The sequence below is a fragment of the Anser brachyrhynchus genome, assembly GCF_964034855.1.
Source record: "Anser brachyrhynchus genome assembly, chromosome: 3".
Lineage (NCBI taxonomy): Eukaryota > Metazoa > Chordata > Aves > Anseriformes > Anatidae > Anser > Anser brachyrhynchus.
The window spans coordinates 91,452,796-91,467,790 of record NC_137696.1 but is presented as its reverse complement, the minus strand read 5'-3'; the positions used below and the strand labels follow the sequence as shown (position 1 = coordinate 91,467,790).

General features: G+C 39.5%; 1 protein-coding gene across 2 annotated transcripts in view; it reads right to left on the bottom strand.

Moving 5' to 3' along the window:
• The window catches only part of PHIP (PHIP subunit of CUL4-Ring ligase complex), a 115,175-nt gene that overhangs the window by 95,854 nt on the left and 4,326 nt on the right, over nt 1–14,995 (bottom strand). For both annotated transcript variants that reach the window (XM_080585979.1, XM_080585980.1), the window contains exons 5-6: nt 9,308–9,458; nt 9,107–9,205 (exon numbers count right to left, since the gene is read on the bottom strand). In XM_080585979.1, coding sequence (XP_080442105.1) covers nt 9,107–9,205; nt 9,308–9,458 — 250 coding nt within the window. The remainder of the gene's footprint in view (nt 1–9,106; nt 9,206–9,307; nt 9,459–14,995) is intronic.

Genomic DNA, 14,995 nt, shown 5'->3' with positions numbered 1-14,995 from the left:
TCTTTAAGTTATTTTAGCTTGATTTTAACTGTATTTTTTGGGAAAAAAAGTGATTTTAGGAAACCTTGTACAGCGGTTACTCCTGCCACTCTCTTGTTTAATCCCTATTAAGAGTTTTGAGTCTTTGCTTCAGTGCTGCCTAGCCTCACACAATTGGGTCAGCACAAGCAAAGATGTTGATTCAATCACAGGAAGAGTGATAAGGTTTAAGTAGTTAAACAGCTGCAGGGGGAGCCACAAACAGTATCTAACAAGCAAGGAAAGGAGGACACAAACTTTATCCAAGGATGGTTAGAGAGCACTGGTTGGGCCCTACAATGAGTCAACCAAGAAAAGAAAGAAGGGTTGGATGCAAGAAAGAACAAAGCTACACAACTGATTACTCATTCCTTACTAGAACATCCCTGTGAAGTGGACACTGCATGGAAAAAGCTACAACCCAATGCTTGGCCAGCTAAGGGAATTAAAATTATCTTATCTTTGTGTCTGTCCACTACCCATGTGCAAGATTCTGTTTTAAAAAGAAGGAAAAAAACCAAACACAGATGTTATCAGTTGTGTGTGCGACATGGAACAACACTCCACTACTTAGTCCCAGTTGACATTTCAGTTTTCAAATATCAGTTCTTCATATTTAATAGCGAAGCTAGCTGATCAGTAAAATTCAACACCTAAAAAAAGCTACATCCTCTGCAGATGTTTGAACATGTAAGAAAAGTTTTCCACAAAAAAAAAAAATTAAGTTGCTGTCAGTTGTTTACCAGTTGCTTATAAACACAACGAATTGGCTTGTAGCTTTCAGGTAACTGGGTTCGTCTTCACTCTACATGACCAGCCTTAAAGACCGACTCTTGACCTTGGCACAGAATCACAGAGGTTGGAGGGGATGTCTGCCCAACCAAATAGGTTGCCCACGATTGTGTCTAGTTGAGTTTTGAGTATCACCAAGGATGGAGACTTCACGGCCTCTCTGGACAGCCCATGCCAATGTTTTGACCACCCACAGTAAAAAGGTACTTTCCAATGTTTCAGTGGAAATGCCTACACTTTGGTTTGTTTCCATTGCTTCTTGTCCTATCACAAGGGACCAATGAGAAGAGTCTGGCTCCATCTTCATCACAACCTGCCAATTAGGTATTTATACCCCTTCCTAAGATCTCCTTAAGCTTTCTCTTCAAGGCTAGTAAATCCCAGCCCTCTTGGTTTGTCTTTGTATGATAGACACTTCAAGCTTTTCACCATCTTCCAGGTCCTTTGCTAGACTCGCTCCACTATGTCCACGCATTTCTTGTTCTGATGAGCCCAGAGCTGGACGCAGCACTGCAGGTGGGGTCTCAGCTGTGCTGACTAGAGGGAAAGGAACAGCCTCAGCCTAACAGCAATGCACTGGATGCCACTTCTTTTCTAGATCCAACAGAACAAGATGCCACTTCTTTTTTCGTACACTGGGGACTCATGTCTGGTATGTTGAACATCAGGACGCCCAGCTCATTAAGCCCCTGTTGTGTAATTGTGCATGGAGGGGGAACCTCTGTGAGCAGAGCCCAGCAGCTGCCCCACGTCAGAGCAGAGCCAGCTCCAGCCGGCTCCACAGGTACCCACTGCTGGCCAGAGCCAAGCCAGGGAGCGATGCTGGGTGGGCCTCTAGGAGAGAAGACTGAAGGCAGGGAAAAAAAAAAAAAGCTGTGTGACAACTCCATCCTGGTAGAGCAGGTGGATGTGGCCTGGAGGAGGCTGCGGCCCATGGAGAGCCCCCGCAGGAGCAGGCCCCGGGCCGGAGCTGCAGCCCGTGGAGAGGAGCCCACGCAGGAGCAGGGGGTCTGGGGGGAGCTGCCGCCCGTGGGGGACCCGTGCTGGGGCAGTTTGCTCCTGGGGGATGGACCCCGTGGTACGGAGCCGTGTGGGAGCAGTTGTTGAAGAGCTGCTGCCTGTGGGCAGCCCCCGCAGGCTCAGTTCGGGCAGGACGGCATCTCGTGGGAGGGACCAAGAGTGACCATGAAGGAGCAGCGGAGACGAAGCGTTATGGACTGACCACAGCCCTTGTTCCCCTGCACAGCTCTGGGGAAGGAGGCGGAAGAGGGTGGATTTAGTTTGTTTTTAGTTTCTCAGTGCTGTAGCCTGCCAGTGATAAGACAATAACCTATACTAATCTCCCTATAATGAATCTGTTTTTGTCTGTGATGGTAATTATTGAGTCATCTCCCTGTCCTTATCTCAACCCTTGAGCCCTTCTCATCGTATTTTCTCCCCCTTTTCCTTTGAGGAGGGGGAGTGAGACAGCAGTTGTGGTGGAGCTCGGCTGCCCAGCAGAGAGAAACCCCCATATCTTGCTCATCCATTTCTCCAGCCTCTTAAGGGCCCTCTGAATGGCAGCACGGTCCCTTTGATGTATCAACCACCACCCCTCAGTCTGCATTGTCTGCAAACTTGGTGTTCCATCATCCGAGTCGCTACTGAAGATGTTAAACAGTACAGGTCCTAGTATTAGCCCCCAGTGTGCACCATCATCAAACAGCCCATTTGCCAGTCAATCCTTTGAGCCAAGCATTTCTGCTCATACCAAATGCCAGAACAGCTGGGGTTTGCATGGCCCTCTGGAGGCCACCTGCTCCAACCCCCTAACTTAAGCAGGGCCACCCAGAGCAGGCTGCCCAGGACCATGTCCAGGTAGCTTTTGAAGGTCTCTAGGGAGGGAGACTCCACAAACTCTGGGCAACTCTGTTCAGCCACCAACACAGTGAAGAAGTGCTTCCAGATGTTCAGAGGGAACCTTCTGTGTTCCAGTTTGTGCCCATTGCTTCTTATCCTGGCACCGGGCACCACTGCAAAGAGCCTGGCTCCATCCTCCTTGCACCCACCCTTCAGGTATTTATACACAGTGATGAGATCCCCTGAGCCTCCTCTTCTCCAGGCTGAACAGCCCCAGGTCTCTGATCCTGACCCCATTCAGCAGACAGCCCTACTCCTCCTCCTGATGATGCTAGAAGCCCTTTGTGTGTTCCTTCACACCCTTCATCAGATTCAATGCCAGAAGAGCTTGTACTTTTATTACTGCAGAGTCGCAGAACGCTACAAGTCCATTCCAACCTCAGGAAGTCACCAGGTCCAGCCTCCCCTTTGAAGGCAAGGTTACCTACAAGTTACTATGGCCCTTTACTAGACTAAAAAAAAAAAAATGTGTGGGGGGGGAGTTGCAGATGAGGGGGGTGAGAAACATGGGATTCTTTACCCATCAAGGCAAACACTTAAATACATTTATTTTTAAAAGTCACTTATAAACTGAACAACAGAGACTCGGGCTCTTTAGACAACTTAGTAAAATGGAACTTTATTTTTAAAATCTCACTTCTACTGTTATGATTCACTGCTACTAACAGCATTAATCTGAAAACCACATCTCAAGAGTCAAGATCACCTTAATTTTTTGCTTTCCCTCAGAACAATTTAAAATTTAACATACATAAAGCTGCTGAATGTAAAATGGTAGGAGTTTTCAATAGAACTTGTAAAAGATTGTATCAGGCTTTCTCCCACTCAAAAGGCACGTGGCAGGCACCAACCTGAATGCCTTCAAAGTTTTAGAAAGTCTGTAGCTCACTCCATACCCAAAATAGAACAAGCAGCTCAGAGAAATACAGCAATCTGTAAAGATAAATTCTGGTGTCTGAAAGACAGTGCAGTATTAGCTATGCTGACCTTTTTTTTCCCCTTGGCCTTTTTAATTTTATTTTATTTTTTATCCAAGTGACCAGCTTCATCACCTTATTTACATGGTCTTATCCTTGAATGTGAAATATGCCTTTAAAGATGGGGGAGAGTAACGTGCTTTACTTTACATCGAAAAGCACATACAGAAGTCTTTATAGTTTATTTTTCATTTTCTTCCCTTATGGAGTTGTGTTTAATTAAAAGTTCTATTCTGAAGAACAGAAAGCAACTTTGTTCCCCTTCCATTCACACAAAAATGAAACCAGGTTCAAAGCAAATCTTGAAGGACACTTGAGAAATGCATTTTATTCACAACTCTTAGCCATAACGAAACGAGTTGCATAGCTTGAGAGCCTAGGCACACCTCTAGTGAATACCGAGGCATTTGCAGTTGTTTAAAACAACAAGACTGCCAGACTCCTCCTGTCACTGTCTAAGCTAATAACATTAAATGTGTCACGCACTCAGGTTTTCTTCCTCCCTCCTCCACCCCTTCTGTCAAGATGTCCGGGATCAAAAAAGCAGCTTGAACTGACTTCTACCTTCCCACCATTTCTCTGTGTGACTTCCAAACTCTAAGCAGTACTCCGTGTCTTCTGGCTTACAAGCAATTTTCATCACCCATCCAGAGTGAGATAAAGCTAGCAACTGACTGAGCCAGAACTTGCCTCAGGGCAAGGCAAGGTAAAGGCAAACTGATTTCTCACTGGAGCATATCTGAGTGTATGTAAGGTCTATATACACCCAAAGCTTTACATATAAAATTTACTTGCTCAGTGAAAGTAGGTGCCAAACCCCTACCAGTTTAGAGAAACGGGAGGCGAGATGCTTGCAAAGGTAGCATGCAACAACAAATGGAAACTATGCAATCCCAAGCATTTCCAAACTCTCCCCTAACTTCAGTATAATCCCACTTACACCCAGCATATTACTTATTTGTTACATATCTCACTCAAAATATTAGGACCTTAGGACTTCTATAACATTTGTTTTTGCATAAAAAGAAGGCATTTATTGTAGTACAATTCACTTTATACTTGAATAAACACACGTAACAACATTAGTTTACACAGATAATTTAAATGTACTGCATCGCTAATATTCAAAACCTAAAGCTGGTCTTTTGGGTTAGTTTATTTTGGTTTTGTTTGTTTGTTTTTACTGTAACAGGAGTATATTATGCAAAGTACTCTTAAGTTAGCTTTTAGGCCTAAAGTATTTACTAAATTTCTAAAAACAAACATCTACACCACTAGCAGAACATCATGTTCTGTTTACAGCCGAAACAGCAGCATCATTTAATATAGAAACTGTGAGAAAAATAGAAAATCTCTCAGAATGTTTCTTGAAGCGGACTATTCAGCAAGACAATGAAATAATATTTCTCAAAGGCAGATATATGTTCATCAATCAAGAAAAACATTCTTCATTATCAGGGAACAAGCAGCCAGTCTCATTCAGCTCTTCACACATGAATGACCAGCTTCCCCAAGAGCTTTGAACTCACAGCTTTAAGCTTTGGTTCTGTGCTTTTTCAGCAGTTCCTGAAAATTACTGAAAGAGTTCCATTTCTGTTTCTGCAGGGATCTTTAACAATACAAAAGAACATATGACATAGGTCTTTGTGTTCTTAATTAACTATCTTAGTGCTTATGTTGCACAAACAATATCAACTGGAAAAACATTAGTTATTACTCAAGTTTTGTTTCTCTTTATCATATTCTACAGATACTTTATAGTTTTCTGCTGAAGCACGTATTTGTACAGATGTATTTTAACTGTGTAAAGAAGTCACAAGGCAGATGGCACAATGTGCACGAAATTTTTAAACTAAAGAATATCCTTTCAGCATCGTAATTACATCCGTCCATCAAACTAGGAAACGAGCAAATATGCTTAGAAAAATGGAAACGAAGGAAAAAGCTTGCACAACATAAAAATACTTCTTCCCATTCCTCAGCCATTTGCGGGCTCTCCATATGAAATACATACAGCCCTAAGAACATGAGTTTCCAAATGTTTTGTTGCACAAATATGTAAAATACAGCTCTCCTAGTGGAAAAGGGGCTAGCTATGTAAGAAAATGCAATCTAATATCTAATGTTATTTATAAAAGTGTCATTCCAATTCCCAATTTCATTCAAAGGATCAGACTAGAACAGGATAAACCAAGCACAAATGCTTTAACACACAGGTCTGAACGAGACATCCAAAAAATCCAAATACACTTCACAGTTGAAAACATGCAGTTACCAGCACTTATCTCAACGTTCGGAAAAGGAAATTATTGGTCATGAAAAACGTGGTACGTTGAAATAACTATAATTTTGCAAATATTCAGAGCTCTGCAAAAGGTTCAATAAAAATAACATTTACTTAGAAAGCCCTACTTGTTCTTCCTATAAACAGCCTGAAAGTTATTTCTCCTAACAGTTAACTTCTCTACCGTGGCAACTACATGTTTCTTTGCTATCTAGCTGACAGAGACTTCATGCACTGGTCTTTTCCCCTTAAAAAATTATGTACCGTGGATTAAGCCAAAGTACAAAGCAGAACAGTCTGCGTCTTCTGCTGCTCTGATTTCAAATATGTTTTAAAACACATTGCCAAGCATTGAAAAAGTTAAGCCAATCACTACTAAGGAAATCTAAGCTATTAGACAGCTCTGTCCTCCAGACACCTTGCAGATAAAGCTGCTCATCCAGCCCAAGACTGTCTAAGTTTACAATGTTCACAACAGCACACAGACACTCAGAAAGGGAAATACTCAGCCACAAGAACTCCTTCCTCCACATCTGGAGCACAACATTGGAACAATTCTGTAAATGAATACCAAAATAGCATCTGTAAACAAAAACCTACTGAATTAAAGTAGGTACTACAGGAGGGTTTTGGTGAACCGCCCCAGAACAGTATGCACATTAGCGGAGGAAGCTCTGAAAACCCAGCAACGCCATGTCCTCTCCCTATATACCAAACACCTACAAAAGCATCATGGGAAGTATGCATCTTTCACCTTAAAATAAAACAAGCCACTAGAACACCAAATACTTTGCCACCTGACCAAGACAAAGTTGGCAGCGCTTGACTTCAAAGCTTCTTAGCTGTAGCATGCCTCTGCTTCAGCTTAAGACAGAACTGTAATCCTTTGGGTGGAGCGTGATGGTGTGCACGTTGAGATTTGACTTGGAGATTCTTAGAACACTAGGAATAATCTGGAGAGCCCAAACTGAGCAGTCTCAATTTATTTTTATTTATATATAAACATAATACGTGTTTTTTAAATATCCCAATTTACGGAAACCTTACAGGCTATCAATATTCCTCAAATGGAGTTCAGACTTCAAAAAAACTGTAATGGCAAGATATCTCATTTAAAATAGCTCTGTTTGTACAGCACCTAGCTGTATATTTGTCCATTGCTACTTAGTAGCTCACCCAATGTATCTTCAGTTCTCTTTTTTTTTTTTTTTTACCATGGCCCTCACAGCAGCCCATCTTTTATCAGTGCTACACCGCATCATAGAAGCACAAAACTGGAGACTGCTTAAGCAATGAACTGTTTGATTTGATCCAGAAACCTGCTGCTGCACCATTACTTACTCCTCAAGGCATCTCAACTTGTCCTCTCACCTCCAGCAGTCTCCCAGGTTCTTAAACCTCCCATGTGTTAAAAAGAGCTACTATGCCCAATAAGGAAATATGGATTACATATTTATGTCCTTGCTTTGTGATTTAAAAAAAAAAAAAGTCAGTATATCATTGCTGTTGCTCATGAAATGTAGAGAAAGCTTCTGGGAATTTTTTTCCCTCCTCTTACAGCCACATGGTGTTTATACTTTACAGTGACTAAACAGGTGCTTAAATAGCTTTCAGGAAAGGAGGTGTAAATTAGCTGATTTGAGGCCTACCTTTGACTAACCACTGTCCTGTTTCTTTTAGAAGCAATTAGATGCTTGATGTACTCTGAAGACTTGTAAGAATTTTTGAATATGCTTTTCTGAATATTCATGCACATATGTACAGATGAAAAATCAGGCCACCCCCTGACTGAACTACGGAGAAATACTAGTATTAATACACATCATATTTTCAGATTTTCTTCCTACAAATAGTTTTAACAGAGAATAGATTACAGATCAAAATAACACCTTAAAAAGATACTAAGTATATCTTCGTTGACTCATCTTAAGAAGTAAAAAGAATGGCATCCTGTGCTAGTTGTTCGCTAGATCTCGTCAAACTTTACTTACACGGGAGACAAGAATAGGGGTGCAAACTAAGGGTAAACAAGTCATCAATCACTGAAAACTACAACATGCCCTTGTAAAGGTGCAAAGAGCCGCCTCTGAAAGGGGCCAACTCTTAAGTGCCCACAATGGAGACAAAATGATCAGGGGCTGAGTGAATGTGAATGAGCCGATTAAAAACTGGGTATCTACCCTCCTTCCAGCCTCATCCAACACTGCATTTGCACCTGCTACTACTGCCTTGGTATAATCCTTGCTAGTAATCTGGCCTTAACCTCCCCCTAGACATCAGCAGAAAAAAGATGAAAAGACGAGTGATTTTGCAGTTTTCCTATCCACAACAAAAGGAAAAGGATACTCCTTAAAAAAATCTCCTAAAACACCACATCTTGTTCTTATTTGCTAAGAGAATCAAGAAAACAAAATTTCTTGTTATAAGGTTGGAAGCTAACAGAACATATTTTAGTGAAAAAGATATGAGAGCTTGAAAATAACAACTAAATATGTATTAATAATGTGAGTGTATATATATGTATACATACACACACACACACATATAGGATATATACCCACTAGCCTCCAGTTTCTCAGCAGGACAGATAGCACATGCTTGGTGATGTAACACAGCAAACTAAAGCAGAGCTACAAAATTACTGCGTAGACCAAAGAGCAGAGAGTATCACTTCTACAGGACACTTAAATTTTTCCAAAGAAAACCATCACCAGACTATGTGATTTATTCTGTCCAACAATGGGTGCAGACAACGTCATTCTGGTTTTAAGTTGGTCCAGCATATGAATTATTCATCTACTGACAGCATTATTACATCTTTAATAAATTAGTTTTATTTGTATATATTCACTGCTAAAATGAAATTTATTCAGTTGCATGCTTCAAAGACAAAAATAACTAATTTAAGAGCAGAACTGGTGCATGAATTTACAGTATCTGTTTTTTTTTTTTCCCCACATACAAAGTTGAAAATATGGCCAGTTATGACATCTTAATAAAAAGTACTATTCAATGCAACACATATGACACAAACAGCCAAACAAACAGAACTACTATCTCACTCTCATCATTACTATAATCAATTACCCTGGAAGCTAGGTAGTACAAGGGCAACGCTATAATAAAATTGACTTACCTATGCTAGGTGGACTGCCATAGTTTACAGGTGACTCTGGAGGCCTCCCACAGTGTAATGCAGCAAGAGCAGATCCCTTCCATACAACATGCTTGCAACCTGTTTTAAAAGAATTACACAACAGATGTTTTTCCTCACACAAAAATGCAGAAGAGGCATGAAATATAATGAGCTCTCAAAACTCTCACACAGTTTTCATACTTTTGTTTGTACGAAGCAAAGACTGTCTGCCAGCTCCTAATAGCGTCTGCACTCCAGGGACACTTTGGGGAATTTCTTGCTCTAGAAGTGGTCCTAGTCGATGACATATTTGAAGCAAGTGATCAGGTGCCAAATGTCTGTAATATTTCACCTATTATGAAAGAGTAAACAAAACATTTGATAAGAAAGAACGTAATATTTTTGACAAATTACCACACTTTTTTTGCTCAGATCATTACACGAATCCTGAAGAAAATTATAGTACGTGAAAGATAAAAACATAATGACCTTTAAGTACAATAACTCATTCCAGCTGGTCCCAATTAATTTCTTCTATTCAGAGCACGCTACTTGTACAGAGAACCGTTGGTATCTACTACCAAGACTTTAAAGCACAGTTGGTCAAAGACTAATAAGCTGCTCTGTAACAGTGAAAAATGTAAAGAACATTCAATATTACATTTAATTATCTGTCTGGTCGATTTCAATTACTGTAACAGAAGAATGAGACAAGGATTCTAAGGACAGCAATATTTACAGAATTGTTGGAAGATTCAAATATATTAAGTAAGTAACATAGCTTTGTAAAAGACAGACACCTGACGCAGAAGCATTCTGCCACAACTTGTCTAAGTTTACAAGACCTCGTTGAAGCTCCACAACTGGATTTTTTTTTTTTTTAACCATCTAAAGCACATAAAACAAAATGTTGACTTAAGTAACGCAACTTTAAAACTGGTATACATGTACACCAGTTTTGTACTAAAATACTATTTTGTATAAGACTACGAATATGGCCTTTCTGTCAGTGCTCAGTTTTCAGTTGCAGGGTACCAAAGCACGCTCCTATTATCCACAACAGACCTTCTCACCACATGATTATACCAACGTCAAACCGCTATTAACGGCAGCCCAGACAAAACCAGTTCATTCTTTTGAACTACCATTATTATAGATCAAAAGATCATCTTGTATAACATCATCTTATATATCTTTACATAAAGGCTTTGAAATATATACGACAACATTAAAATCCCATTAACACAAAGCTTTCTGTTAAGAAAAAGTATTTTTAAAATGCATGTTATTGTCAGTTTAAAACATAGCAAAGAATATTTAAAACAAGACAACTAAGGGAGAGAATAGAAATTCAGTCTTCTTCTGTCCTAGTACAGCAGTTGGCATGTAGTAGTTTAAGTCCTCATCCAGCCTAAAATATGTCTTCACAGGTTTACATTTACATTGCAGAAAAAAAAACAAACAGTATTGCAGTAAAAGCTTGTGACGGTTTGCTGCTCTGCAACTACAAAAGGCCGTGACTGACATTTTAGGCAGACCGATGCTTCTGTACTACAGCCAATTAATAGGAATACACCTCATTCTTCATCAGACGTGCTCCTCTCCTGCTGACACACTGTAATCGCTTCATGTATCCCAACAATCTGCTAACGTAAAGGCTGCTGGTGTCTGACACAGGCTCTGGAAAAGCCCTGCTTACACCGGTAATTCCCACCACCCCAGCCTTCCAGTGAAGGAGGAAAAGTTTCCTCTTCTGGTACTCTTCTATGAATCACATTTCATCTGTAGAAGGCCTTGCAAGCTGCTGAATTTGACTACCCCAAAGTTAAATGACTTACAAAATTCACACGTTTAAGAAAAAAAGAGCTTATTTAAAAAAAAATTAGAAATTATTTAAGCAATACTGAAAAGCTTCAGTTGATCATACAGATTAGTTCATTTGGGTAAATTTAATGACATCAGAGAGGTACTCTTAAATGAGAAAAAAAAATAATCTCACTGAACTGAGAACCTGCGATTCTGATTCATTTTTCTTATCAGTAACATGCAAATGAAACTCGTTTCTCTTTAGAGAAGGAGGAATCACAGTCAAAACACACGCTTGAGTGCCCTAAAATATTAGAATAACTGCAAGTAGTGACAAAGCTACATACGGTTCCCACCATCAACAGCCCAGATCTATTTCCTTGGCTTTTATTCTCCTTTGCTCCTATGAAAAGGAGCACAAAAACTTAACAAATACAGCCCTTTATACTGATCTATCTGCATCCAGGCTTCACATCTCTGGAATCTGAACTTACCTCTCAAAGACTAACAACTAGGTTTTGTTGTTCGAATAGCAGCACTAAGCTACCTATGCAATGCGGTTGTCATTTTATCCTGCTCAACACATTTTTTTTTTTTTAAAAAAACATCCTCACAAGTGCACAAAATCTAAAGCAAATGAAGCAAATCAGCGTTGACACATTCCCAAACTACAGCTAGCTTGCATCTTGAGTCATCCATCTCATGATTTGTCAGAAGCCATGTGTTCATTTTTTTGTGGTTTAGCAGAAACAAGGTAGGCTCAATTCTTCCTGCAGTTTTTGAAGCAAATGATTCAAAAAAGGGGGATCTATTTGTATTATTCTTAACATTTTTAGTAGTTACGATCATCTTAAAACATACCTTTCACCTGCACTACAGTCTCTTCTTGTCCCTTTGTGAGAACACAGCCATTCGTGCCACGTTACGCAGCAGTACCGTGATGCTTCTGAACAGCATTTTTCTGAGTAATCATTGTTTGCTACTAAGCCCAGCTCATTAACAAACTGATTCAACAATACTAAGCGAGCTGTATGCTAAACAAAAATAAAATCAAATGAGTGACACGGGCCATTTAAACGCTTGGCAGTTCCAGGAAGTTTATAAAACAAATTCCAGGAACCATATATAAGAAAGTACCATTGATGGTGTAAGACAAAAGCACATAGAGGAAATTTTTAAAAAGTAAAGTAAGGCTCATTTCACTGTACAAATCTGCTAAGGTAAAAACCCCTTATTTCATTTTTAGTTTTATTTAGACCTGCTCCATTCCTTTTTCTCCTTCTATAAAAAAAAAAGTAAATAAGGGAACTTAAATAATTTGTTAAAAACACACTATTAGGTAAGTTTTCTCTGGGTACTTTCTTCTCCTTGAGGAAAAAAAAATCTCAACACTATTCATTTGTGTATGTGACTACTAGCACTACAGTAGGAGTCACAAAAGAAAAAAAATATTTAAACAAATTCATCTTAGTTCTACAAATTCCTCCCTTTCTGACAAACCATAAAAAAGCTAAAACCAACATAAAATATACCTACTGCCCTCTTAAAAATTAAAGTACTTTCAAGTCAGATTTAAGTGACAAAAAAAAGAAATAAAATTACTCTTTAAAAGGATACTTTACAAGCTTTGTCAAAAATAGAGAAGCTCGTGACAAGCCAATAGAATGATGGAAATTTGTTTTGATCCCAGGAGGAGAAAGTAGAAGGAAAAAAAAACACATGACAGATGTACAAGTATTTAAAATTCATACAGTTCTAAATGAAAAGCAGACTGGACTCTACAAACACGAATTTTAAAATTTTATGCCAAAATTGTGATGTCAAACAGTAAATAAACACAGATTTTTTTTCCTGCCAGCCCCACCTAGATGAAATTCTAGCTGGTTTCTGTCCTCCTCCCATTAGGCTGTCTGCAACATCTAACTCTGCCCTGCTCCTCCACCAGAAATGCAGAAGACAGGCTTTTGTAAGGAAAAGGACGAGCTAACTCACTTCTAGTTCAAAACACAAAGAAAACAAGTCAGTAATATTTCTTAAACATTACTATAATAAGAATCGGAACCATGAGAAAGCGCAAAATTTTCAGACGTTAAGCATGAATAATATTTTCTAGACAATAAGAAGCTGCATTACCCTCAAGTTCACCCTTCATCTCCTACCCCCAACTTTACTTATCCCAGATGAACTGCATGAGAATACACTAAAGGCAGCTACACAGCTATTTGGACTAACATTCAAAACATTATTACCTTTGAAACAGACATAAGTGCTTATATGTTCATTCTGCATGACTCTGCAGAATAATTCAGCGTCAGAATCACAATGAATGAATCAACAGAACCATAATTTAACCTAGACTCTTTAGTTAAATTTGTAATGCATAATTCAGTTACTCACAGACTCTTTTAGACACCAAGTAAAATACAACCCTCTTCTGGAGCCTCCTCCAAGCACTATGCATACTGGAACGTTTTCCAAAGCGTTGCTGGTTTTTCCCCCATGCTAACAGTTCACAGGCTTTACTGCAAGTCTAACGGCACACGTCTTTCTGAAGAGCACACTTCCACACAAGGACATTCAACAGGATCTAAGTCAGTCAGCCACTTTTATTTCAGGAGATCAGAGCTCAACCTTACTAAAGCTGGCTTGGCTGCTGGTTTTAACTACTGTGCTGTACAATTTATTACCCAAAACAAGCTCCAAACTGAGTTACAGTAATTGTTGTACTATATCAGACCATCCATCAAATTGAGATCCCTGTACCGCTAGCTACTGCCTTAATGCCTTAAAATTAGGAATTGCAATAACAAGCCGTTACTTTTCTCTGAATCATTTTGATGGGGGGAGGTGGAACAACAACGGTGAGAGTTGGAGAATTAGCGATTTTCCCAGAAACATTTATTTCTGGTGTACCTTCCAACGATGCATGATCTAAAAGCATACGGATCTTTAGCCAGTACTCCCTACAGAATGCTTTTTATTTTAACGTGAAATAGACCCATATGAAAAACCAGCTGTCCTAGGAATACATGATCTGTTTTTCAACTACTTAATACTTTTAGTGGTTAAGACCAGAGCAGATAAATCCCCCCAAACCTTAGTATGAACAACCTGCTGCAAGCTTGCTACTTACCACATGGTAAGTTATGAACAAGCGTAGTAGCACTTTCAGCCTCGTGGACCAAAACGTTCAACTATATGTACTACTGTCAGCACAGATGCACCTATATGTCTATATTAGACTCCTTCCAAACCTCTTCGTGTTTTTGTTTTGTTTTGTTTTTGTTTTGTTTGTTTTTTCTTTAAGAGAAGGTGCAGCTTAGAAACTGAATAGTCCCCTTTAGTCCATCTTTCACAATCTTAGTCTCAGCCTGAAAGAACAAGTGTAAAGCAGCTCACTGACATACACTGGTTTGCTCCTGAGGTAATGAAAGGGAATTGGTTCTTTGCACAATTAATCATTAAAATATAATGGTTTCAACAGAGAGGCTGTAACATCACCTGAACTACCAGCTATGGGAGTAATCTGTAGGACAGAAACGCTGGTATTGTAGAACCAAAAAGCAGCTATTTAAGTTTACATATGTCCAACAGCAACACTGATAATGAGACCAAAGACATTGCTAAGGATCCCAACCGTGTCACAGGTTTTCATCCCACCACGTCTAAGTCTTTCAGACCGCCTTCCCAAATACCATACAGACTTTCCTCAAAATACTGTAAATAAAAACTAGATAAGGTAGCTTTGATTTAAGTTTCATTTTTCTTCCCAGTTCTATTGAATACCTTTTCAGCACAAGAATTCGTGAAGAAACAAGCCACTTACTACTTGGTTACTTATTAAGAAACAGAATTATTAAACAGTAACCACAACACCGCCTAGAAGACCTTACTGTGTTAGAAAGTATAAGAACAATGAAACACAGTGACAATGTACAGTGTCAATGTCCTGGTCCCCTGACACTCTCTTTGGTTACCCAAAGGTTCATGAAGTTACAAAGAACAAACGTTAGAATGGCCTAAATATAAAGCCCATCATTTTCACTTTAAACCACATCTAGTAATTCAGGGCAGGGGAAGAGG